Raw genomic sequence first — 27,862 nt, 5'->3', positions numbered from 1 at the left:
GAGTGAGGGCAGGATTTTCCCTGACGTTTTTATTTCCACTTATGCAAAGTTACACCAGCATCACCACCAGGAATGTAAGTTTGAACAGCAGTAACCCATACATGACTTAGGTTACATTTCTTACTTCCTTCCTCCTATAGGCCTACAGTAAGCCATGGGTGCTGTTTGTCTGGCTGTCTCCCCTGTTATGGGCTTATAAGAAGCTTACTCTGTTTATGAGGTATCTAATGCATTCCAGAGACATTATCAGAGCTGCTGTATGGGCAGGGAGCACCAGCATTCACACCACATTCTCCTGCGTCAGCTCCACTAAAGAACACCATGTCCCCTGACATGATGAGAGAGACAGCAAGATAAAAGGATGAGAGAGAGAGAGAGAGAGAGAGAGAGAGAGAGAGAGAGAGAGAGAGAGAGAGAGAGAGAGAAGAGAGAGAGAGAGAGAGAGAGAAAGAGAGAGAGAGAGAGAGAGAGAGAGAGAGAGAGAGAGAGAGAGAGAGCGCAAGCGCAAGGTAGTCTGGAGGCTGTTTTCAAGGCATAGCCGATGCACTTTTAAATTGTGCCTGGTTTCCTAAGTGGTCGAAGTGAATGGTCGGGTGAGTTTACCGACAGACTTCAACTTCGTGACCGTCACAGAGAATTATGCTCAGAGATACGCTGCTGCTGCACTGTGAGAGCACACTACTCTTATATAACATGGATATGCCATTATTGCTTACTTATTTACATTTACATTTTAGTCATTTAGCAGACGCTCTTATCCAGAGCGACTTACAGTTAGTGAGTGCATACATTTTCATACTGGCCCCCCGTGGGAACTGATCTATGCCTTCAGCCCAGTATACAGGGCGCAGCAGCACAACTGTTCCAGTACATCAACCCATGGGCGTATTTAGTGATTTGGAGGCCCCAGGCAGAGGCCAGTCTGAGGCCCCCCCTCCCATACATTTCTATGGGATTTATAATAAAGACATGTAATTTAACTGTAAAAATGTATTATATGCCATGAATACAACCAGTCATAATGTTTTCATCTGATTCTCAAACAAATCACTTCAAGAAGTAGGTTACCTTCGTACGTTCATCCAAAAATTATCCCAGCATATGAATAGTACACCCACTAACTTTCCTTAAATTCGCAAGTGGCTGAAACTATCTCACCGGAGAAAGCATCCGATCGAGCGTGACATCGCCCCTCTGTCTTATTATATGTAGCCCATGTATCTGACGCTGTATGACATGCCATACTCTTTTTGGCCAGACAGCATCAGATACATGGGCTACACATGAATGTCCTCTGCCTCTACATCGATGGCAGTATTATCAGCAGCACTGGTCTTTTTACTAAAGAAATGCATATTGTCTAAAGAGGCTAAGGGCAAGGGCTGGGTTTCTAGTAAGGTAACATATGGAATCGTTTTAAAGATGGTCATAACAAGGATCATGTAGGTATAAAAAATATATATACACTGAACAAAAATATAAATGCAACATGTAAAGTGTTGTTCCCACGTTTCATAACAAAAAAACAAAAAATACTTCAGAAGCTTATTTCTATCAAATTTTGTGCACAAATTTGTTTACATCTCTGTAAGTGAGCATTACTCCTTTGCCAAGATAATCCATCCACCTGACAGGTGTGGCATATCAAGAAGCTGATTAAACAGCATGATCATTACACAGGTGCACCTTGTGCTGGGGACAATAAAAGGCCACTTTAAAATGTGCAGTTTTGTCACACAACACAATGCCACAGATGTCTCAAGTGTTGAGGGAGCTTGCAATTGGCATGCTGACTGCAGGAATGTCCACCAGAGCTGTTGCCAGAGAATTCAATGTTCATTTCTCGACCACAAGCTGCCTCACAACCTCAGACCACGTGTAACCATGCCAGCCCAGGACCTCCACATCCGGCTTCTTCACCTGCAGGATCGTCTGAGGGGGGGTGGGTGCTGAGGAATATTTTTTCTACATGTTTTATTTTTTTTATACCCAGCTCATGAGGCCCCTTGATGATGTGAGGCCTAAGGCAATTGTCTCTTTTGCCTAATGGTAAGTCCGCCAGTGCATCAACTCTAAAAATGTGACACTGAAGAGCAGGTATGATGAAATATGCTGTGAAGTCATGTGAAGGTCTGGGATACAGGCAGGAAAACAGACACTAAACACCATCACACCACATACCATTAAGAAATAGTTAAAAGGGAGTATTGGGCTGAGATATGACAGCATTGGCCAGAAGCAGGGTAAAACAGATTGATGGTCCATTGTCCCTGCCCTGGTGGCTGGGGGGGACTGGTGGGGTGGGGCGATTGCCTGTGTAATGGTGGATCTGGGATTCCGGAGAGGAGAGCTACATGGAGACAGATGGGGCCTTGTCTGCAGTGACCTTGCTGAGCTGTTTTCTCCGTCAATAAAGGTGCCAGGGCCGTTAACATGGGGGATACTTCAAAGACACCGTTTACATGAGTGACAGTCACATAATTAAGGCAGAGAAAAATGTCACCCAAATAGAGGCAACAAGGTAAACAGAGGTGGTGGGTGTGTGTGTGTGCGAGTGTGAAAGAGAGAAAGACATGCCCTCCTTTGACACACACACACACAAGTGCTACAAAGAGCTGCAGCCGTTTAATTTCACAGTGAAATGTCCTCGCCTTTCCCCGACTTCACAGCAACCGTTGACACATGTTAATGTCTGCACCAAAATTATACCTGACTCACTTGCTCACTGTTCCGCAGCCTATGCATAGCACATAAAATGTTTCTCAACGTCTTAGCTGTGTTTATTTCACACATTATTTATCCAACCACACTTTTCTTCATGAAATAAATAGTGGCTCTGTGTGTTTCAGAGATTTGTAAAAACCAGCATAAATCCAGTGACCTCAGGAGCGGACGGCAACACAGGAGTCATCCCAGGAAATATGGTCCAGGAAGCAATCTGGCAGGTCACTGCTGTTACTCACTGCCAGCCAGCTGGAGAGAGATAAAGAAATAATCAAACAGAGGGGCGAGGGCCAACTTCAGCTGGACTACACTGACAGATAGGCTCCCACTCCTTTTCTACGGCACTCCTCTCTTATTCACCCCGTAATCCCACAACTCTCACTGATGACATTTGCTTTCTTAAAAAAGGCTTTAGTGATGAATGATTGTGAGGATTTGGGTGAAACAGGGGTGGGGAGTACTCTTTGTTATTGTTATAAATTAAGGATTCTAGCTTTAATTAATGATTGGCAAGTTCTAGCATGGTGGTATTAGTTGTATTCCCCATAGTCTATAGTCTTCTCTTTTCTCCCTTCATCCCCTTTTTCTTATCTCTCATTAGCCTGGTCCGGTGATGAGGGTTAGGCCTTGCAGCTGGAAACTCATCTATTTAAAAAGTGGGGTTTCATTTTGGATAGACATTTTAATAATGAAGAACAGCGTAAATCCCCCAAGTGCCCTTGTGCCGTGGCAACACTCACACACAACAGCGTGTGGATTGGCAGCTGGTAATCATTGTGTAAACACTCAAAAAACAAAGTTAATCTAAGCCTGGGGCCACTCCCCGGGCCGGCCAGCCTCTTCGATTTACTGGGCTTTGTGATTTGTTCTGGGATATGAGAAATAAGGAGAAACTCCTTGTGGCCTTGTAGCCCGATTTGATTGTAGAAACATGTTGGACCTTGTAAAAGGATGGGAAATGAGGCGAGGGAGGGCTTTGTCCGTATTTACAAATTGATGGCTGCAATCTTATTGAAAATCTGATAATGCAATTTGGTGAGCGTAATGGCAGTCCTCTGCAGGCTACAATCACTCTCACTCACTGATTTATTTCGCTACTCGGTTATTCTTTCTCTTTCTCCCTCAGCATGACACAGAAAGCAGTGTAAAATAGTCTCTGTTTTGGAACCTGCACCCCAACATCACTTTTCTGTCCTCTGCCTTTTTGTTTCAATTAGACCTACGGTCTGAGAGCAGGTTGGATGTTCATTGAGAATCAATGCTGGTGATCTATTGAAGAAGAACTTGGAAGAAGAAATGTAGGTGTCACGTTCGTCGTGTAAAGGATTGGACCAAGGTGCAGTGTGGTATGCTTACATGTTTAATGTTAATAATAAACACTTGACAAAATAACAAAGCAACTGAACGTGAAGTTCTAAAGGCTATACATCAAACAAGCCAAACAAAAACAAGATCCCACAACTAAAGGTAGGCAAAATGGCTACCTAAGTATGATCCTCAATCAGAGACAACGATCGACAGCTGCCTCTGATTGGGAACCACACCTGGCCAACATAGATATAGATAACATAGATCTATACATAGATATTCACACCCTGACCAAACCAACTAGAGATCTCTATGTCAGGGCGTGAGAGTACCCCCCCCCCCCCAAAGGTGCGGACTCCGGCCGCAAAATTGACTCCTTAGGGGAGGGTCCGGGTGGGCATTTAGCCTCGGTGGCGGCTCCGGCTCCGGGCGCGACGTCACCCTTACTGTCCTCTCCTTTTCTGGCTCCCCGTTGCACACCTGGTCTGGTCTGGACCCCGGCGCGATGCTTCCCCTCTCAGTCCTCCTACGATGCACCAAGCCCTGTCTGGACCCTGGTGTGGGAGGCACCGACCCTGGAGAGGGGCTGACATCTGGGCCTGGACCGGCAATCCTCCCGTGATGCACCAAGCCCTATCTGGACCCTGGTGTGGGAGGCCCCGACCCTGGAGAGGGGTTGACGTCTGGTTCTGGCTCTGCAGTCCTCCCGCGATGCACCAAGTCCTGTCTGGACCCTGGTGTGGGAGAGTAGACGACCGGACCCGGACTGGGCACCGGTGGAGCAGACTGCTCTGGCACTGGAGTGGAGCCGCTGACTGGAGCTGAACTGGACCCCGGTGGAGCGGACTGCTCTGGCTCTGGACTGGAGCAGCTGACCGGGGCTGGACTAGGCACCGGAGGAGCGGACTGCTCTGGCATTGGACTGGAGCAGCTAACCGGAGCTGGACTGGGCACCGGTGGAGCGGACTGCTCTGGCACTGGAGTAGAGCAGCTGTCCGGAGCTGGACTGGGCACCGGTGGAGCGGACTGCTCTGGCACTGGAGTGGAGCAGCTAACCGGAGCTGGACTAGGCACCGGTGGAGCGGACTGCTCTGGCAACGGGCCGTGCCGGATTGGAGACACGCACCACTGGTTTGGTGCGAGGAGCAGGCACGGGCCATGCCGGACTGGAGACACGCACCACTGGTTTGGTGCAAGGAGCAGGCACGGGCCGTGCCGGACTGGAGACACGCACCACTGGTTTGGTGCGGGGAGCAGGCACGGGCCGTGCCGGACTGGAGACACGTACCACTGGTTTGGTGCGAGGAGCAGGCACGGGCCGTGCCGGACTGGAGACACGCACCACTGGTTTGGTGCGAGGAGCAGGCATGGGCCGTGCCAGACTGGAGACATGCACCACTGGTTTGGTGCGAGGAGCAGGCACAGGCCATACTGGACTGGAAACACGCACCACGGGTCTGTGAAGGCGCCCTGGCGGCACAGTGCGCAACGCCGGCGCATAGCCTGGTGCCTGCACGGTCACACGCTCCTCAAAGCGAGTGCGGGGAGTTTGCTCTGCTCTGCAACCTGGCTTCGCCAGCCTCTGCTCTAAGTACTGAGCTCTCTGCTGCTGAAGGGTTAACTCCTCTCTCAGCTTCTCCTGTTGCCTGGCCAACTCCTCTCTCAGTGCATCCACTGACTCCTTCTCCCTGTGAGCCTCCTGTAGCGCCTCCCTCTGAAGGGAGCTCTCCTGCTAACAGTCCCCGCAATGTGGTGGTCTCCTCTCTCAGAGAGCTGAGCTGCAGGTCTTGGAGGGCCTCTATCATAGCGGCCCCCTCCTCCTCCACAGTCAGCCTTTTCACGGCCTCCTGCTGCTTCGTCGACCACCCTGTGTGCCCCCCCAAAAAAAACGTTATCGGGGTTGCCTCTCGGGCTTCATTCGTCGTCGGCACCTTCGGTGTCGCCGTTGATCCTCTCCTGCTTGGGCTTCTTCCTCCTTCCAGGGTTTTTTACCAGCCAATATCTCCTCCCATGTCCAAAATGTCTTCCCCACCTGTGTCCAGGGTGTCTTCTCCTCCTGGCCACGCTGCTTGGTCCGTTGGTGGTGGGATCTTCTGTCACGTTCGTCGTGTAAAGTATTGGACCAAGGTGCAGCGTGGTATATGTACATGTTTAATGTTAATAATAAACACTTGACAAAATAACAAAGCAACTGAACGTGAAGTTCTAAAGGCTATACATCAAACAAGCCAAACAAACAGAAAAAAGATCCCACAACTAAAGGTAGGCAAAATGGCTACCTAAGTATGATCCCCAATCAGAGACAACGATCGACAGCTGCCTCTGATTGGGAACCACACCCGGCCAACATAGATGTAGATAACATAGATCTACACATAGATATTCACACCCTGACCAAACCAACTAGAGATCTCTATGTCAGGGCGTGACAGTAGGGGCACAGCCCTTTCAAAGCTCTTATAAAATGGGAGGTTTGTAAGTCTATTCAGAGTAAGTAGTATATTTTGGAAGATGCACTTGGGCAACAGGGAGTTAGAATCGATGGCCCTTTACTGACAGAGCTGGATGGGTTCTTCATACATCGTCACATAATTTCTCTGTTTTGTGGTTGACTTTTTGGAGACCAGTTTCTTTGTCATTGTAGCTAAATGAGTGGGTCCTCTCAGATAAGAAATGGCAGACAGACACTGCATCAACCCTAGAATCTCCATTGGTCGCTAGCTGCATTGGCATTTTCATTGTACCTAACTCATTTGCAATAATTAACTGAGCTAAGTTTTTTATTGTAATTAATAATGATAGGAGATAGCATTATTGAGCTCCACATTAAATTGCACTCGTCAAATTGACTTTCCTGGATGCACCAACGCTGACTACTAAGCAGGACTGTGGAAAGGTTAACGTTATCGTGATATAATTTAGCCTGAGAACAATAATGGACTATGCCTAATAAGAGAGCCAGGGACTGAGTGACTTAATGAGCATTAGGAGAATGATGCCTCTCTTCTAACTGGAGCTAATCTATCTAATTGTCACAATGCTGAGATCCATTTCATACAGGGCTCCCACGCAAGAGAACCGACTCACTTTCAGTTTTGTCAAAACCGAGTAGCTCTTGCGTAAGCTAATAATAAAGCCTAGGTACTATATATTGCAGTACAGTTTTCTATAAGTTCTCTTCAATTCAAAGTGGTATTTATGCAGCGTGAGCTGGTATTTTACTCTTCACCTTTTCACTTTCCTGTGCTTTCATTCAGAATCCCTTAGTGAAGGCAGGGACAAGGTGTCTCCTCTCCAGTACAGTCAAAATTCCTTTGAAACAGTGGGTAAAGTTGGGAGCGGTTCCAGGCGACCATCTCTCCATTGTGCCATCTTCAGCACTCGATATCGCCCTGATTGAAGCCAGTCCGTCTCATTGATTGAAAAGGAGGGAAAAAACTTGAACCTTTCTGCTCCTCAGTTTCCACTCCTCCATTTATAGGGGAAAAAAGCTTCCCCTGACAATGTCCAGACAATTTAGGTGGCATAGGACTCTCCTGTTGCCCTCTCTGGCTCTGGCTGCTCTGGCTATGCTCTGTTACCTCATCCAATCAGCTGGGAAAGTATTTGTGCTTGTAGCGCAGCAGAGAGGCGGCCAGGAGTTAAATTGAGTTACCTGTTCAGAGACGGTTTCATTTTCTGAGGATGGCCCCGGAGATCCTTGATGGAACTGCTAACCACTCATCCCTTCTGATGTCCCCCAGTGTCTGTCTCAGAGAGAGAGAGAGAAGAGGAGAGAAGAGGAGAGCGAGACACTGCACAGCAGAGAGAAAGGCTCACGGAGCAGCACAACACAGCACAAGTGGCAGAGCTGGCGCAGTCCAGTAGCAGACTGCTATAATGGAACTAATCATTATAAACTCTGTGCCTGTCCGTCTCTCTAATACTCTGCCGGAAAACCCACACAGATGCAGGAACACTTCCTCTAACACTCTGTAATACTCTGGTATAAACACACCCCATCATATCCCTCTCCCACCTCTCCCACCTCTCCCTCCCATTTCTCTCTCAGCATATACTGTAGAGCATATACTGTAGATGTAGATGACAATAATAATTAATTTTATGACCTTGATTATATGATATCATGGTTGGCCCAATCGATCAGGGTGTTATGACATTTCTCAGATCCATTGATCTCCCATAATGATAGAGATGAAGTACAGGATATATACAGCAGTCAGGCCTGCCCATCTTTATTAATAACTACCAGACAGGAGATGAAAGAGGAGGATGAGAAGGAAGAGAGGAGAGAAAAGTAGAGGAGATGAGATGATAGGAGAGGAGGGTCGTTCCATGTCATTTCAGCAAGCCATGACACCCACCATATCAAATTCTTCTGAAATGTTTTCTGTAGTTAGAAACAGGTAGGATTGGCATCTCTCACTCTCTCTCAGATAATATTCAATAAATATAGTACCCAACATCTGATTTGGACCAAATGTCTTCCTACCAATGAGTAATACATGAGGAATATAAATAAATAAAAAATAAAAAGCCACCTATGGACCCCCCACACCAATCCCTCCCCAACAACCAGTATACAGTATAAGTTCTGTTTGACAAGTAGTATGAAGCTGCAGCTTGGAGTATTTCTTCTTCATACTATGTCATGTTTGACAAGTAGTATGAAGCTGCAGCTTGGAGTATTTCTTCTCCATACTATGTAATGTTTGACAAGTAGTATGAAGCTGCAGCTTGGAGTATGTATTCTCCATACTATGTAATGTATTCCCTGTGAATCTGGTGATGTTTTTTTTCTCCCCTTTTCAGATAAATTAGTAATTGAAGTCACTTGCATTATTTACCATAAAGTAGTATGAAAGTACCATGTTTTAACCACTAGATGTATGTCGCTGTTCCTGCAATACTGCACACATCCATTTTGCTGGTCTCTTGTGCTTATTAAATAGATCACAACATTTCCTTTGCAACATTGGTTAGAAAACCAATAGATTTGCCTCATAATGAAAATAAATGGTGTGGTCATCCTGACAATTGAAGCCTGTCCTCCATGAAAGCAATTCAGTTTGTCATTATTTTACGCGTAATATGTGTCCAGGAAACTGACCCTTTGTGTGTGGTTTATTCTCTTAAAAAAAGGGATTAGTTACTGTTAGACCATTCCTGGTGAACAAGCAAATCATTAGTCTACATCAGTTCCAATGTTTTCAATGTTAAGGTCTCTAATGGTATTTAATGGTAAAAGTCCCAAACACACACTGTATAGTGTTTTGCAATTGTAATGGGTTGGGATTAATGGTAAAATGTCACTAATCACAATACATATATAACTATTTTTATTAGGGTTGTCTTGTCACACCATTTTAGTCCCGAGCCCATTAATCCATCAAAGTACTACGGCTTGTAGGAAAAGTATTCATATGAGAATCACACCATAGGGATAGCCCTCTCAGAGCGGCCACTTGGACTATTCAAGATGAGTTGGATTGAAGCATTAGGTTGCTAAGAGAAGGACAAACTGAATTGCATTCATGGAGGACTGGCTTGAATAGTGAGGATGATCATTTTCATCATGAGCCAAATCTATTGGTTTTCTACCTACAGTTGCAAAGGAAATGTTGTGATCTATATAATAAACACAATGGATTAAAAATAACAATAATAACAATAATAATAATGTAGTGGTATAGCAGGAACAGCGGCATCTAGTGTTCAAAAACGAGTACTTTCCACACTACTTTATGGCAAATAATGCAAGCGACTTCAATTACTAATTTCTCTGAACAGACGGGGTGGGGAATACATTACATAGTATGAAGAAGAAATACTCCAAGCCGCAGTTCAATACTACTTTCAAACATAGTGAACTGATACTGTATACTGGTTTGTTGGATTGGCATTGGGTGTGAGTGGTCCATGGGTGGCTTTTGACAATGTTTTGGGATTCCTCATATCTTATTCATTGGTAGGAAGAAGTTTGGTCCAAATTGGATGTTGAGTACTATATATATTTTTTAATATTATCTGAATCCTGTCAATTAAAATGGCCAATTTGGGTGCAATCAATTAGCTTAATTTCTCAGAGATCAAATTTTATTTCAACAAAATAATGTTTCAGGTATGCTAATCATATCTGTTAGTAAATACAGAAACGATTTCAGAACAATATTGATAAGGTGGGTGTCAAAACCCTCTTTCTTGTGCTTTTTGAGGTGGAACAACCCAGGAGAGGAGTAGGAGATGAGGGAGCACCCCGCCCATCATCACATCATGTAATTTACTCTGTTCTGGCCCATAATGTTTTATAGCACAATCACGGATAGCAGAGTAGTCAGTGATCTCATTTCACAACTCATATCCCTCAGTAATGGAACACAAAGAGATAAATGCAGCTATTACCAAAGTCCAGCCACCTACAGCCACAACGCTTAATAACTTACCATGTGAAGAGGGGGAAAGCAGCAAGCTGTTGTATTAATCCCTTTGAGTTCTAATTGTAATCCTTATGGACAGCGAGGGGCTATGTAACATGAGAGCATTAAAAACAACAAGTAGCCTATAGCCTTTTGTTCTGCACAAAATTAGATGTTTATTGACTTGAAATCACAGACCCAGACCTACATTAAAGGAGAAATTTAGAACAGGAAACATGTACGTGCTTGACAGGGAAGATGTGCTGGGCGGTATCTGATCCCAAAGAGACTCATCTCTTTTCTCCAATATTTCAAAAGGAATTAGATTTGCAGTATTTTGTATGCTTTATTGTACTTTGTATCCTCAAATGTTTCATTCACTTACTGTAGCAATGTATCTAATATTTATATTTTCTGAGAGAAATGTATATGCATTGTATTGTCGACTAGATGTTTTGGTCTTTTTTTATATTCACTATCCACTAGATGGCAGGCTTGAACCTTTTCATCCAAGCCTTTCCCCGTACTGTGACTGCCAGGTGGGGTAACTTGAGTGCAAAGTCTCATATGCAACCTCTTTCTCTATGTAACCTATACAATCGGGTTGCTATCGCTGACATCTTCAAATAGGAGAGTAGATGTTTCTTTACATTATTCAAGGGGTGTATGGATCTGGGTAACAACCATTTTTTACCTTCCCATCAAATGAAACAGTATTGTAGAACATACTAGAAAACTTGTCCCTGCTGTGTGAAAAATACAGACTGCAAAATGACACCAAAATAAATACACTCCAAACTCCATTATACCACCATGTTGTTATTCATCCTCACCGCTGACTTGTTCATATTTGAGAATTTGGCAGTTGGCCAGGCTAACAGAAAGCAGCTCAAATGGAGGGTAATTAAGTGGGTACATATTCAGAGGTTCAAGGGTTAATAATTGGCAGGGAGAGAACAGGAGTCTATACAAACATTTCAGGATGCACAAACCCAACATGTGTTTACATGGATCAATACAATAGTCAAAACAGACAGATGGACCTACTGTAGCCTCCCTCTTTCTCCTTGACCCTAATTCTCTGTCGCTCAGTTTGCCCATGCATTAGAATTACATCTACTTGCATCCATAGAGATGCATGCTGGTGACCTCCAGGAATACAATAGAAAACAGAACAGAAAGACCCATGGTTCAAATCACAAGACAGCAGCTCAGCCACTGTTCTATTGCCAGGATAACTGCAGAGGTGATCGGACATTCGCAGCTGTTCATCTGACTAAAACTAAGAACGACTTCTATAATAGGACATTGCCTTTGTTCACCTCTGACGTTTAGTCTGCTTTCCCAGAATGAGCCAATCTGTGCATCCACAGAGATAGTAGGGCACAATAAGAGCAGACATTTCCCTGTGCAGCGCGCTGTAGCTGTCCCTGTGCAGGCAGCAGATGGTGTGCAACAAATCACTTACTGCTGGGAGCAGGAAGCATCGGGTCAGGGTTTATGCTTTGAGGTCCACTCTGAAACTGCCTGATTTGATAGCACTAGTTTGCATATATGCTCAGTCTAATCTAAATGTATGCAGGGGAGGAGGTAGGATTTGCAAAGCAGGTTGATAGACAGGACTCACAGTCAATCATCCAGTGTAGAGGACAAGGATCTGTCAAGGTCGAGGTAAGGAGTAGACCAAGGCGCAGCGTGATGAACAAACATGACTTTAATTAGTTAAAGCGTCAAAATACAAAACAAAACACGACTCGTGACGTCCACGGTATCAATGACCGAACACGGAACAAAAACCCACAACCACAAAGGGAAAACATACAGTTAAATATGGCTCCCAATCAGAGACAACCAGCCAACAGCTGACACTCGTTGCCTCTGATTGGGAGTCACTCAGGCAAACATAGAATACAACAAACTAGAATGAACACCAACATAGAAATACACACATAGAAATGAACACACCCTGGCTCAACATAATGAGTCCCAGAGCCAGGGTGTGACAGTACCCCCCCCTAAAGGCGCGGACTGCGACCGCGCCTCAACTAAACAAACCAGGGGAGGGCTGGGCAGGCATACCTCCTCGGCGGCGGTTCTGGCTCCGGCCTTGACCACCACCCTCCAATACACCCCCCATAGTGCCCCTGGTCCAGTCTGGCCCCGCCGGCTGGAGCAGGACTGGACTTAACAGGAGCGATCCTTACCAGGCTGTCGACTCGCACCCCTGGCTTGGTGCGTGGAGGAGGGACGGGCCTTACCAGGCTGACGACGCGCACCCCTGGCTTTGTGCGTGGAGGAGGAACGGGCCTTACCAGGCTGACGACTCGCACCCCTGGCTTGGTGCGTGGAAGAGGGACGGGCCTTACCAGGCTGATGACTCGCACCCCTGGCTTGGTGCGTGGAAGAGGGACGGGCCTTACCAGGCTGACTTCTCGCACCCCTGGCTTAGTGCGAGTGGCAGGAACAGGCCGGACCGGGCTGGCGACGTGCACCGTAGGTTTGGTGCGAGTGGCAGGAACAGGCCGGGTCGGGCTGGCGACGCGCACCGTAGACTTGGTGCGGGTGGCAGGAACAGGCCGGACCGGGCTGGCGACGCGCACCGTAGGTTTGGTGCGAGTGGCAGGAACAGGCCGGGTCGGGCTGGCGACGCACACCGTAGGCTTGGTGCGTGGAGCAGGGACAGGCCGGGCTGGGCTGTCGACGCACACCGTAGGCTTGGTGCGTGGAGCAGGGACAGGCCGAACCGGGCTGTGGAGACGGATAGGAGGCCTGGAGTGAAGAGCGGCCACCACCCGTCCTGGCTGAATGCCTACCCTCACACACTGTGTGAGGCATCCGCACAGGACGTACAGGGCGGTGTACCCCTGGCCTGGTGGCCTTCTGGATCCGCCCCCTTTTCTCCTCCGTCAGCCCCGTCGTCCATGCCGTGTGCCCCCCCCTAAAAATGTTCTGGGGTTGCCTCACGACCGTCCGACGACGACCCTGATCACGCCGTAGCTCCTCTCTACGGCGCGCCTCCACCGTCTCTTCTCCCGGCGCTTCCTCCCATGTCCAGCCCAAGAGCTGCCCCTGGACACGCTGCTTGGTCATTGGCGGGTGGGTTTTTCTGTCAAGGTCGAGGTAAGGAGTAGACCAAGGCGCAGCGTGATGAACAAACATGACTTTAATTAGTTAAAGCGTCAAAATACAAAACAAAACACGACTCGTGACGTCCACGGTATCAATGACCGAACACGGAACAAAAACCCACAACCACAAAGGGAAAACATACAGTTAAATATGGCTCCCAATCAGAGACAACCAGCCAACAGCTGACACTCGTTGCCTCTGATTGGGAGTCACTCAGGCAAACATAGAATACAACAAACTAGAATGAACACCAACATAGAAATACACACATAGAAATGAACACACCCTGGCTCAACATAATGAGTCCCAGAGCCAGGGTGTGACAGGATCATGATACCATGGACATGGTTGTAGAGGTTGTTACTGTGCAGTATATGCTGTTACTAGAGAGTTATGGGCTTACAGGCTTCTTATCCTGTGGTTACACATGCAGCCCAATTCTGATCTTTTTTTTCACTAATTGGTCTTTTGACCAATCAGATCAGTTATGAAAAAGATCTGATGTGAAAAGACCACATGTGATTGGTCAAAAGACCAATTACTGGAAAAAGCATCAGAATTGTTTTTCTCTTAGGAGTGAATGATCAAGCAACACATTGAAGAAGATCCACACACAGGACCCATTGTGTAGGCCAATAGGCAATTGGGTTCTAAACTCAGCAAAAAAAGAAACGTCCTCTCACTGTCAACTGCGTTTATTTTCAGCAAACTTAACATGTGTAAATATTTGTATGAACATAACAAGATGTGACTAACAGAAATTGAATAATGTGTCCCTGAACAAAGGGGGGGTCAAAATCAAAAGTAACAGTCAGTATCTGGTGTGGCCACCAGCTGCATTAAGTACTGCAGTGCATCTCGTCCTCATGGACTGCACCAGATGTGCCAGTTCTTGCTGTGAGATGTTACCACACTCTTCCACCAAGGCACCTGCAAGTTCCCAGACATTTCTGGGGGGAATGGCCCTAGCCCTCACCCTCCGATCCAACAGGTCCCAGACGTGCTCAATGGGATTGAGATCCGGGCTCTTCGCTGGCCATGGCAGAACACTGACATTCCTGTCTTGCAGGAAATCACGCACAGAACGAGCAGTATGGCTGGTGGCATTGTCATGCTGGAGGGTCATGTCAGGATGAGCCTGCAGAAAGGGTACCACATGAGGGAGGAGGATGTCTTCCCTGTAACGCACAGCATTGAGATTGCCTGCAATGACAACAAGCTCAGTCCGATGATGCTGTGACACACTGCCCCAGACCATGACGGACCCTCCACCTCCAAATCGATCCCGCTCCAGAGTACAGGCCTCAGTGTAACGCTCATTCCTTCGACGATAAACGCAAATCCGACCATCACCCCTGGTGAGACAAATCTGCGACTCATCAGTGAAGAGCACCTTTTGCCAGTCCTGTCTGGTCCAGCGACGGTGGGTTTGTGCACATAGGCGACGTTGTTGCCGGTGATGTCTGGTGAGGACCTGCCTTACAACAGGCCTACAATCCCTCAGTCCAGCCTCTCTCAGCCTATTGAGGACAGTCTGAGCACTGATGGAGGGATTGTGCGTTCCTGGTGTAACTCAGCAGTTGTTGTTGCCATCCTGTACCTGTCCCGCAGGTGTGATGTTCAGATGTACTGATCCTGTGCAGGTGTTGTTACACGTGGTCTGCCACTGCGAGGACGATCAGCTGTCCGTCCTGTCTCCCTGTAGCGTTGTCTTAGGCGTCTAACAGCACGGACATTGCAATTTATTGCCCTGGCCACATCCGCAGTCCTCATGCCTCCTTGCAGCATGCCTAAGGCACGTTCACACAGGGACCCTGGGCATCTTTCTTTTGGTGTTTTTCAGAGTCCGTAGAAATGCCTCTTTAGTGTCCTAAGTTTTCATAACTGTGACCTTAATTGCCTACCGTCTGTAAGCTGTTAGTGTCTTAATGAACGTTCCACAGGTGCATGTTCATTAATTGTTAATGGTTAATTGAACAAGCATGGGAAACAGTGTTTAAACCCTTTACAATTAAGATCTGTGAAGTTTTTTGAATGTTTAAGAATGATCTTTGAAAGACAGGGTCCTGAAAAAGGGACGTTTCTTTTTTTGCTGAGTTTGATGTATTGTATTGTAATAGGTCACTGGAGCTGAATGGGGTTACCCATCACTTAGTATTCTCTAAATCAGGAATAGATTTCCCTTTTATGACAACTACATTTTTTATAATATATAATTCAATATGCATTAAATCACAAGAACCTAAAATGTCCAATGCATGGACAGAGGCTACAGGCTAAAATAACATTACACCCAACAGGGCATGAAGCATGATCATGATCCCTCTGTTATAGCTGTCAAAATATCAAACACAACTGTCATATAGTGAGAGATTCATTCGACCTGACTGAGAAGCACGTCTACACAGAGCAGACATCACTTGAAAGAACCAGCTCTCAAACAGAGTTCTATAGCTCATCCACAGGGATGAACACATTGGCACACTATCATTTATGGGATTAAGGCCCCCATCTATATTGTGGGAGCAGTTAATTTAAGAATATTTACATTATAAAATGTACTTTTACATCGTCAATATACTTTTGTCTTAAACAGCTATATCTCTATACAGCCATCATATTAGATAAACTAGATCACTATTTGGATAAGATTGGACAAATCACATTCAAAATAACACCTTCAAGGTCTTTTGGAATACTTTTAAGCACATGTAATGTATGCAAGTACTGCATGTGTGATTTGCGGGTGGGTGTATCTCATGTGTCTCTGCCAAGCTGACTGACAACGACAACCTTGGGGCAAGATTGTGTGTAATTCTCTCATCTATCCATGGCAGTGATATGCCCAATGCATAAACATGGAGTATAATAAAAGTATCTTTAACCCACTATTGAAACCAAAACACCTACACAAACGGTTGTCCTGGAGCAACACAAATACCAAAGGATTACATTTCACTCCCCCAAAAATTAATAATCAAACAAATCTCACGGATTGTAAATCGGATTCCTGATGTCCTACAGCTACAGGTGTGGAGCCAATCCCCATCCTCATCTGCTCCCTTCTGTTCACCTTTTGTCAGTAAGCCTCACCCAAATGCATCATTACACCCGTGGCTGGCTCAGGTTGGCACTCTGTGGATGTGTGAGTGAGTGGGAGTCAGGATGGGCCCACTGGCGATGAGGTATAGTGCGGAGGTGGTCGCTGGGAGGTAAACCTAATGCACTGTGACAGAAATCAGAGCTGTCAGGACCACCGTGACCAAAAGGCATAGACTGCATCTATCCAGCCAAATCCACAGAGACATACAGAGAGAGAGAGAGACAGAGAGACAGAGAGACAAAGAGAGAGAGAGAGAGAGAGAGAGAGAGAGAGAGAGAGAGAGAGAGAGAGAGAGAGAGAGAGAGAGAGAGAGAGACAGACAGACAGACAGACAGACAGACAGACAGACAGACAGACAGACAGAGAGACAGAGAGACAGAGAGAGAGAGACAGAGAGAGAGACAGAGAGAGAGAGACAGAGAGAGAGACAGAGAGAGAGACAGAGAGAGATACAGAGAGAGATACAGAGAGACAGAGAAAGAGGTGGAGGGAAGGGAAGAAAGCAGAGAGTGAGAAAGAGGCAAGAGAGAGCCAAACTCAGAGAGAGGGGAGAGAGCTAGAGAGAGGGGAGGGGATCAAAGACATCCACAGAGGATGGGAATGATGGGGAGAGAGAGGAGAGAAGGAGGAGGTATAGATGAGTAAGAGACAGAAACCCACAGTGCAGAGGAGAGGTGGGTGGAGAGGAATAGACATCTTCCTGCCAAGTCCACACAGAGAAAAGGATGGGTCTCTGTAGCTCAATTGGTAGAGCATGGCGCTTGTAACGCCAGGGTAGTGGGATCGATCCCCGGGACCACCCATACGTAAAAATGTATGCACACATGACTGTAAGTCGCTTTGGATAAAAGCGTCTGCTAAATGGCGTATTATTATTATTATTATGTGGAGAGAGAAGCATTAATGACTACAACCCCACAAAAAAAAAATTAAGAAAGAAAGAAAGAGAGAGAGAGAGACAAAGAGACAGAGAGAGCAAGAGCGAGAGAGAGAGAGCGAGAGCGAGAGCGAGAGCGAGAGCAAGACAAGACAGACATCGGGGGTTTACATACATGTACTGTATATCCCTCTCTTAATCCTCTGGGATTCAGTCAATTTATCAATTCTAACAGTTATCAAGTAGAACACTGTCAACAAGTCAATGGCCACTGTATTGAATATTTCATGTTTTAAACGCCCAATCCCCCATCGTCTGTTAATGGCAGAAAGGGAGTCACAGGAGTTATGTTGAAAGTGGGAAGGGGACAGAGGGAGCGAGAGACACACAGACACAGTGAGCACAGCCTGGCCATAGAGACCGGTGATCACAGGCAAACCTGTCTGCCCAGAGAGGACAGGCTGTGCTAACTCTGTCCCCAGGGAGAGGTAGGGACAGAGCTGCATTTCCTATTACACTGTAACAAATACTCAGACCTAAGATAATCTTTCTTTCCCAAAATTATAATTCATTGCAAAGAATTTGAAGCTATAAAATATCAAGAAAATAAAAAATGTGCAGCCAAATATGCGGCCTCCTGCCATAATCTGAGGGATGACCAGTGAAAAGTTCAATGTAACAATAGTATTTGCCATTTTGTTTTGTTTTGGCTTTCATGCCATGTGGCATAAAACTAGCATACTATTACTTTAATTCATTATTATTCTCATTGTAGTTGCTGTTAATGTTAAAGTCATTATCACTACTACTATTATTGTTACCTTATTACTGTTAGTCCAACAATTGTTGTTATATGTGTACTTTGACAATGCAAGTGATTTAATTTGCCATGTCAATAAAGTCTATTGAATTGAATTGAGAGAAACATAGCAGTAGTGCGTAAGGAGGGAAAGCATCATTATTTAAAGATGACAGTGAGGGAGACAGGGCAGTGCTTTAAATGACAGTCAGTAGGAGGAGGGGATTGTCGGAGATGAAGTGAGCTGTGTGGTGTTTGTAACACACTGCATAGCACTGCAGGTTTTTTTTTATAAAGCACCGCTCACATTTGGCGGACGGATAAAGCCCTCAGAGCAACTTTAACAGAGAGACTGAGTGAGTGATAGAGGAGAGGAGAGTGGCATCTCTGCTCAGGATTCTGGCAGAGGAGAGGGATCAGAAGCTCTCACTTCGGAATGGACAGTTGGATACCTGTGGATTGCTTAACGTGAAGTACTACTTTTGGGAAAAGGACAAGTCCTGAAGTTAGACAGAACAGTTGGATACTCGTGTGAAGGATTGCTTCTAATTAAATAGTACTTTGGGGAAAGAGACAAAACAAACAGTCAGGATTCCGTGCTGTTTGAGCAGTTAGTTTTAGCGGGTCTTGGAGGTGTGGTAGAGTGAATCTGATGGTCTGAATAACTTCATGTTTTTTTAAAATCTGATTCATGACACTTATTAAATCAGTGGCAGCGATGGTGTTTTAATTGCTTTTTGGTGAGGATGATAAACCTTTGATTCACTGGTACAGAGAGGGAATGTACTCATCAGGTAAAATGAACTGCTATTCCCTTTATCAACCCTTGGTTTTTCGACTCTAGTACTACTACTCGACTACATAGTCAGAACATTCGAGAAAAACATGCATCAGGATATCTCAAAGAGTTGTTACTGCTGTGACTATGTTTGTTTCTTCCTAAACAAAATGTGTCAGTTACACTTTACAATAAGAAATATTCATGTGATAAGATAATCGTAATTTTTTTTACATTCCGTATCCCTGGGTAACAAAATGGAGTGCATGCATGATAAAACTATAGATGAAAGGCTTTTCATGGTTTATACTCTCTGTTCCATTCCTAGCCTTGTAAAAGTATTCTGACCATTGTCAATGACCAGTGACTATTACAATGTCTTTCTACTGAATTCATTCAACCAGGGAGCCCCATTTACATAACAAATATTTTTCCTCCCTAGGGGACCGGGCCAGAGCAGAATGACTTCTCTCTTCGCTCCAGACACTGTAGTGCTGCTATGTCTCCTCCTCCACTCCATCGAGGGAACCTGCCCCTCCATCTGTCTCTGCACCTCAGACACACTGAGCTGTGGTTCACAGGGCCTCACCAGACTGCCCCTCCTTCTGCCCCCCACCACCGCTACCCTGGACCTCAGCTACAACCGGCTGGGCTGGCTGGGCCCCGGCAGCTTCTCCAACCTGCCCAAACTGGACACCCTCCACCTGGCAAACAATCAGCTCACGACCCTGGGCCATGGGGTCTTCCACAATGCCTCCAGCCTCCGCCACCTGGACCTGTCCTCCAACAGGCTGCGGGTGCTGGAGCAGCACTTCCTGCAGGGTCTGTGGAGGCTGGAGGAACTGCTGCTCTACAACAACCGTATCACCCGCGTAGAGGGCGGGACGCTGAGCGGTCTGAGCAGCCTCAGGAAGGCCTACTTCAGCCTGAACCAAATCACAGAATTCCCTTTCTTTTCCATACAGGACCACAGTCATCCGTTTCTCACCATGCTGGACCTGTCCTCCAACCGTCTGACCACGCTACCCTGGGAGGATGTGAAGGCTCTGCCGGGGTCAGTGCAGAAGGGGTTGTACCTCCATAACAACTCTCTGGTGTGTGAGTGTTCCATGTACAGTGTGTTCTGGCGCTGGGAGCAGAGGGGCTTCGACTCTGTCAGGGACTTCACAGACGAGCACACCTGTCTGATTTACGGCGAGCCGCGTGCCTCAGTCCGATTCCTCCGACACTCCCTCTACTTCCAAAACTGCACGGTGGGGAAGGTGGTCTCTCTGCCTGTGGCTGTTTTCCTCTCCAACCTCATGGTGAACGAGGGGGAGAGGGTCCGTCTGGACTGCCAAACCTCCCTCCGAGGTAAAGAGCTGTCATACACGTGGGTCTCGCCCAATCAGGAGTACCTGACCCAGACGAGCTTCAACGACACCCTCATCAACGTGTTCCCTAACGGGACCTTGGAGATCCCAGCAGCCAAGGTAAACGACTCGGGAGTCTACGTGTGTACGGCCCTGGACTACAAACACATGCTGAACGCAACCAGGGAGGTGAATGTCACCGTGGTCCACGCCATGCCTGACACCTTCAACACGGGCTACACCACCTTGCTGGGTTGTGTGGTCACCCTTGTAATCATCCTAATGTACCTCTACCTAACGCCCTGCCGCTGTGGGTGCTGTAAGCAGCCCCTGCCCCCGGCCATCCCCATCCCAGCCTACGACCCAGACACCCTGGCCTCCATCTTCTCCCCCTCACTGAGCCACAGGGACCCAACCAAGGCCAGCATCAACAAGCACGTGGTGTTCATGGAGCCTCTGATGGCCACGGAGCAACCAACGCTGCAGTGGGAGTGGGACACCAGTGGACTCACCTAGTTAATTTATCTGAGAGCCTGTCGCTGAAAAATAGCACTTTAAACAATTGAGCCCCTGACTTAAAATAGACATGTAACAGGTGGTCTAAATGGAACACTATAATGACATCCTTGTTCCTCTTTCTCTGGTGGAAGGCTTCATCTAACCGGACTATACTCAGAAATTATCACTAAGCCCTGGAGAGAGTGTGAAAGAGAGACCCTCACAGGTCTGTATAAGGGCTCTAACTAATGTTCCTCCTCTTTCCTCTCCTCTTTGTCTCATTGAAGACCAGGTGTTGAGTTTGGCAGGATTAGACCGTATATTTCTGCCCATGCTATTGTGGAGGGTTAGAGCAAAGTTAATTGAATTCAGCCATTGAATGGCATGAACTCTGGCGCTGGAGAGACTTATCTGCTTTCCTTAAAATCATGAACTCCAAAAGCATTGTCCTCCCTTTTCCCTGAAGTGTAGAAATATTGCATTGGTGTAAGCATGGGAAGATTGTAGACAGATTTCCTATTACATTAGTTAATTCCTTTTAAATCCATAAATGGATGGGAGTGTATGAGCGGACACATTCGGGTGAAAGGGCTGGAACAGAATTGGGGAACACTGAAGAAGAGTCCTATTGGGACATTTTGGACTTGGCTGACATCCACGAAAGCTGTTAGAGCAATAGAGAGCTTTTGCAATATAATTTTTTTTTTCATGGGATTAAAGTTAAGCGTGAGTATATCCGGTCACTGGCGTACCACACGCCCCCATAGAATTAGGAATTACTATACTAGAATGCACATGAAGCTTCTTATGATGGGATAAATGTCAGCCATTTTGGTCAGGGAGTTGGTCAACCATGGTTTACCAGTGCTGTGATAAGATATTGTATAAAATAATTTGCCTCTACTGCCAATCATTCCAATTAGACTGGTTTGGATTTCTCCCTGACCAATATGGCTGCCATTTTCACCCCATTCTGGAACTTGAAGGGTTTATAGACATATAATCTGTAAAAATGTCAATTCTCTCAGCCTCATTGCAAAATGTGTAGGATAGCATGCAATTAGCTATAAAACTACACATTTTCCTTTCTTCTCCATGACAATATGTGTAGAATTGCAGGAAATGAGCTTAAAAAAGCAACATTTTCTCTCAGCGTCATGGCAAAATGTGAAGAATAGCATGAGATTGGCTATAAAACTGCACAATAAAAGCTAGCAGTTTCCCAGTGCATCAGGTAGATGTAGCCTATCGATGTAAAGCAAATGTTTCTATATCTAGGAAAGCGAAATAAATATTACAACTAGAAGAGAGTTGGAGGAAATGTATTATATTTTGTTATATAGTTAACATTAATTCTGTAAAGTTAATGCATCCACTTTGATATTAACCATTTAGGTACTCTATACAAACTCCTGATCCCAAATTTGAAATGAAAGTGTGTACTTGCCATTGTTGGGACTGAGTATGTAAAAATAAATAAAAATACCAAAAAAACGGACATAATGCATTAAAATATTAAAGACAAAGTTCAGCAAGAATATGAAGACTGTAGGAAAAGAGGCTAGTCACACTTTGAAAGATTGGACTGCATGTTATGGATCATTTAGGACCCCTTTAGGTATCAAAAATATGATTTGATAAAATATTTAATTTGGCCTTTATTACTATAGCCTAGAGAAACGCATTGAATAACACATTCATGTATAGCAAAAAAAGACAGTCAAACAAGGTTTTGACATTAGTCAATGATTCGGATGCTACAAACAGAATTTGGCACATCGACGGTACCGACTTCGATGTTGGCCGGTGTGGTTCCCAATCAGAGGCAGCTGTAGCTCGTTGTCTCTGATTGGGGATCATACTTAGGCAGCCTATTGGCACTAGTGGGTTGTGGGATCTTGTTCCTTGTAAGGTATGTTGTGTGTGCTACCTTGCACTTCACGTTTCGTTTCGTTTATTGTTTTGTCGAGTGTTTATTACGTTAATAAACATGTACGTATATCACGCTGCGCCTTGGTCTGACCCGTCATTCAACGAACGTGACAGAAGATCCCACCAAACCAGGACCAAGCAGCGTGCCCAGGCGGAGCAAATGGCCATGTCACAGGTGGCCGATTTGTGGTCATGGGAAGAGATATTTGCGGGGAGAGGACCATGGGCTAAGGTAGATGCCCAGGCAGGAGAGGAGCAACGGCAACACGGAGGAGGCCGGTCGAGGAGGAAGCCCGAGAAGCAGCCCCAAGAAAAAAAAAATTGGGGGGCACACGGGGTGGTTGGCGGAGCCTAGGGTTAGAGCAGAGCCAACTCCCCGTACTCACGCGAGGAAGCGTATGACTGGGCAAGCTCCGTGTTATGCAGAGCTACGTACTGTGTCGCCAGTGCGCCGGCACAGTCCTGTACGTTCTGTGCTTGCACCACGCACGTGCCGTGCGAAGATGGGCATCCAGCCAGGATGGCTTGTGCCAGCTCTCCGCTCCAGACCTCCAGTCCGCCTTCACAGTCTGGTCCGGCACGTTCCTGCTCCTCGCACCAAGCCAGTGGTGCGCGTCGCCAGCCTGGCCAGGCCTGTTCCTGCGCCTCGCACCAAGCCAGTGGTGCGCGTCGCCAGCCCGGCCCGGCCTGTTCCTGCTCCTCGCACCAAGCCAGTGGTGCGCGTCGCCAGCCCGGCCTGTTCCTGATCCTCGCACCAAGCCAGTGGTGTGCGTCGCCAGCCCGGCCCGGCCTGTTCCTGCTCCTCGCACCAAGCCAGTGGTGCGCGTCGCCAACCCGGCCCGGCCTGTTCCGGCTCCTCGCACCAAGCCAGTGGTGCGCGTCGCCAGCCCGGCCCGGCCCGGCCTATTCCTGCTCCTCGCACCAAGCCAGTGGTGCGCGTCGCCAGCCCGGCCTGGCCTGTTCCGGCTCCTCGCACCAAGTCAGTGGTGCGCGTCGCCAGCCCGGCCCGGCCTGTTCCTGCTCCTCGCACCAAGCCAGTGTTGCGCGTCGCCAGCCCGGCCCGGCCTGTACCTGCTCCTCGCACCAAGCCGGTGGTGCGCGTCGCCAGCCCGGCCTGGCCTGTTCCGGCTCCTCGCACCAAGTCAGTGGTGCGCGTCGCCAGCCCGGCCCGGCCTGTTCCTGCTCATCGCACCAAACCAGTGGTGCGCGTCGCCAGTCCGGCCCGGCCCGTTCCTGTTCCTCGCACCAAGCCAGTGGTGCGTGTTCCTAGTCCGGTCCGGCCCGTGCCTGCTCCTTGCACCAGACCAGTGGTGCGTTTGTCCAGTCCGGCACGGCCCGTGCCCGTTCCACCGGTGCCTGGTCCGGCACCGGTCAGCTGCTCCACTCCGGAGCCAGAGCAGTCCGCTCCACCGGTGCCTGATCCAGTGCCGGTCAGCTGTTCCACTCCGGAGCCAGAGCAGTCCGCTCCACCGGTGCCTAATCCAGCTCCGGTCAGCTGCTCCACTCCGGAGCCAGAGCAGTCCGCTCCACCGGTGACTGATCCAGCTCCGGTCAGCTGCGCCACTCCGGAGCCGGAGCAGTCCGCTCCACCGGGTTCAAGTCCAGCTCCGGTCAGCGGCTCCACTCCGGAGCCAGAGTAGTCCGCTCCACCGGTGCCTGATCCAGCTCCGGTCAGCGGCTCCACTCCGGAGCCAGAGCAGTCCGCTCCACCGGTGCCCAGTCCAGCTCCGGTCAGCGGCTCCAGTCCAGACCATGACGTCAGCCCCTCTCCAGGTTCGGGGTCTCCCACACCAGGGTCCAGACAGGGCCTGGCGTATCGTGGGAGGAAGGAGAGGGAAAGCAGCGCGCCGAGGTCCAGACCAGACCAGGGGCGCAACAGGGAGGCGGAGAGTGAGAGGTCGTCACGCCCCGAGCCAGATCCGCCTCCGAGGTGGAATGCCCACCCGGCCCCTACCCTGTTATGTTTATGTGGCGCGGTCGGAGTCCGCACCTTTGGGGGGGGTACTGTCACGCCCTGACTCAGGGGATGCTTAAATGTTGAGTCAGGGTGTGTATATTGTTTGTTGTGTGTTTTCTATGTTTCGATCTATTATGTGTAGATCTATGTTGGCCAGTGTGGTTCCCAATCAGAGGCAGCTGTAGCTCGTTGTCTCTGATTGGGGATCATACTTAGGCAGCCTATTGGCACTAGTGGGTTGTGGGATCTTGTTCCTTGTAAGGTATGTTGTGTGTGCTACCTTGGACTTCACGTTTCGTTTCATTTATTGTTAAGTCGAGTGTTTATTACGTTAATAAACATGTACGTATATCACGCTGCGCCTTGGTCTGACCCGTCATTCAACGAACGTGACAACAACAAGCCCTTAAAACACACCACCAACTGGAATAGCCCACAAAGGCTGCATCTCTTTGATCCATCAGCGCTGAACACTTGCAACATTTTGGTACTAACGCCACACAACTGGGAGTTGAAGTGATAAATGCTACGATGGCGCGCTGCCACTTTCTCCAAGCAAATCTGAAGCGAAATGTGCTGGTTTGTTTTTGCCTTGTTTTGTTGTTTTAATCTAGCATGCTTCAAATGGCAGGCTCACATGCTGCAGTATCAGAAATGGGTAAAACTAAAAATGGAGGCAGACACACACAGACATGCATGTAGAGCTGTGATAGGATAATTCAGCACAGCAAAAGCCGCTGCCTGTGAGAACATTAGGTCAATGGCAAAGAGTTCAGAGATGACATATGGGTGGATAGAGATTAAGGGATTTTCATAACCTGGCCAGACAAGGAGTGATTTCAAGGAAAAATAAATACATCTCTTCGTCTAAGCCTCCACAAAGAAGTCCTCTAACTAACCAATGTCTTCAGATGTTGTTTAATCTGGATGCAAACTTTAGGAAGGAAGGAAGGTGCTGAGGATTGGATTGAGATTGCATACGATTAAATGTAAGACTTTCTATAATGTCAAGGAGATGTCACAAGTAGCCATACATCGCAATCTGACATACTGTATCTCAAAGGAAAGTCAGTCAGAGAACATGTCTTTGATTAATGTTACATCTTTAATTAAATGATCATTGTGCGGTCTGAATCTGAGAGGGTGACGATCAGTCTCTGCTAATTATAATCATCATCATCTTGAACCCCATCATCATCACAATAAATGCTTAGTGTAGAAATAGAGAGCACCTGATTTCATGACATCATGCAGACATGCCCACTTAGAATGAATACAAAGCATCACCACTCCAATCTCAAGGGATTTTTTTCTAAACATCACCCTCACAAACTATTTACAAACTACAGAAGCTGCATTTAGACAGCTCGTTTAGGCAGCCGAATTCTGATCTTTTTTTTCACTAATTGGTCTTTTGACCAATCAGATCAGCTCTGAAAAAGATCTGATGTATTGGTCAAAAGACCAATTAGTGGAAAAAATATCAGAATTGGGTGTTGGTTAATACATGATGTCAGCACCTTTTCAAAGATGGCCCTGGACTGGGGGACCAGCATCACTGGTGACAATAAATAAATATCAAATAAATAAATAATACATACATACACATATATATATATATATATATATATATATATATATATATATACACATATATACACACACACACACATCCATACATATACATATACATATACACATATATATATACACACACACACACGCAGGTCATTCTCCCTGTAAGCATTACCTAATCTCCCTGCCACTCCCCCAACCCACTAGCAATAACACTGTATTTAGTCTCTGTTATTCATGACCAGTTGTTTTGTCAGGGAGGACAGGGCTATTGCATGAGAGATGACATGAACTAGGGTCAGGTTTTACGGAGATTACCACGGGGATAGACCCAGGGTTCTTTGTCAATTGTTCCTTTGCTAAATCCCACTAATCTTACATTTTTTCCCCGCGCTCCATTTAAAGGAAACACATAGCTGGGTTGAGAGTGCTGTTATTCTGCTGTTCTGATGTTTGAGAGTGGCGGTTAAGGCATCCGCATGGCTGCAATGTGAACAAGTACAGTGGGGAAAAAAAGTATTTAGTCAGCCAACAATTGTGCAAGTTCTCCCACTTAAAAAGATGAGAGAGGCCTGTAATTTTCATCATAGGTACACGTCAACTATGACAGACAAATTGAGAAAAAAGAATTCAGAAAATCATATTGTAGGATTTTTTATGAATTTATTTGCAAATTATGGTGGAAAATAAGTATTTGGTCAATAACAAAAGTTTCTCAATACTTTGTTATATACCCCTTGTTGGCAATGACACAGGTCAAACGTTTTCTGTAAGTCTTCACAAGGTTTTCACACACTGTTGCTGGTATTTTGGCCCATTCCTCCATGCAGATCTCCTCTAGAGCAGTGATGTTTTGGGGCTGTCGCTGGGCAACACGGACTTTCAACTCCCTCCAAAGATTTTCTATGGGGTTGAGATCTGGAGACTGGCTAGGCCACTCCAGGACCTTGAAATGCTTCTTACGAAGCCACTCCTTCGTTGCCCGGGAGGTGTGTTTGGGATCATTGTCATGCTAAAAGACCCAGCCACGTTTCATCTTCAAATCCCTTGCTGATGGAAGGAGGTTTTCACTCAAAATCTCACGATACATGGCCCCATTCATTCTTTCCTTTACACGGATCAGTCGTCCTGGTCCCTTTGCAGAAAAACAGCCCCAAAGCATGAAGTTTCCACCCCCATGCTTCACAGTAGGTATGGTGTTCTTTGGATGCAACTCAGCATTCTTTGTCCTCCAAACACGATGAGTTGAGTTTTTACCAAAAGGTTATATTTTGGTTTCATCTGACCATATGACATTCTCCCAATCCTCTTCTGGATCATCCAAATGCACTCTAGCAAACTTCAGACGGGCCTGGACATGTACTGGCTTAAGCAGGGGGACACGTCTGGCAATGCAGGATTTGAGTCCCTGGCG

At 46.9% G+C, this 27,862-nt stretch overlaps 1 protein-coding gene across 1 annotated transcript; it reads left to right on the top strand.

Annotated features, from left to right (window-relative positions):
- Nucleotides 1-19,595: 19,595 nt before the first annotated feature.
- LOC311149515 (amphoterin-induced protein 3) lies at nt 19,596-21,002 on the top strand (the record flags this gene model as incomplete). The annotated part of the gene is made up of 1 exon (XM_084186700.1): nt 19,596-21,002. The coding sequence occupies one exon, from the start codon at nt 19,596-19,598 to the stop codon at nt 21,000-21,002; it is 1,407 nt and encodes a 468-aa protein (XP_084042826.1).
- Between the last annotated feature and the right edge of the window lie 6,860 nt (nt 21,003-27,862).

The sequence above is a fragment of the Coregonus lavaretus genome (assembly GCF_964263955.1).
Source record: "Coregonus lavaretus genome assembly, chromosome: 22".
NCBI lineage: Eukaryota > Metazoa > Chordata > Actinopteri > Salmoniformes > Salmonidae > Coregonus > Coregonus lavaretus.
Note: the sequence above shows the minus strand (reverse complement) of the source record. Positions and strands in the feature narration are given on the sequence as shown.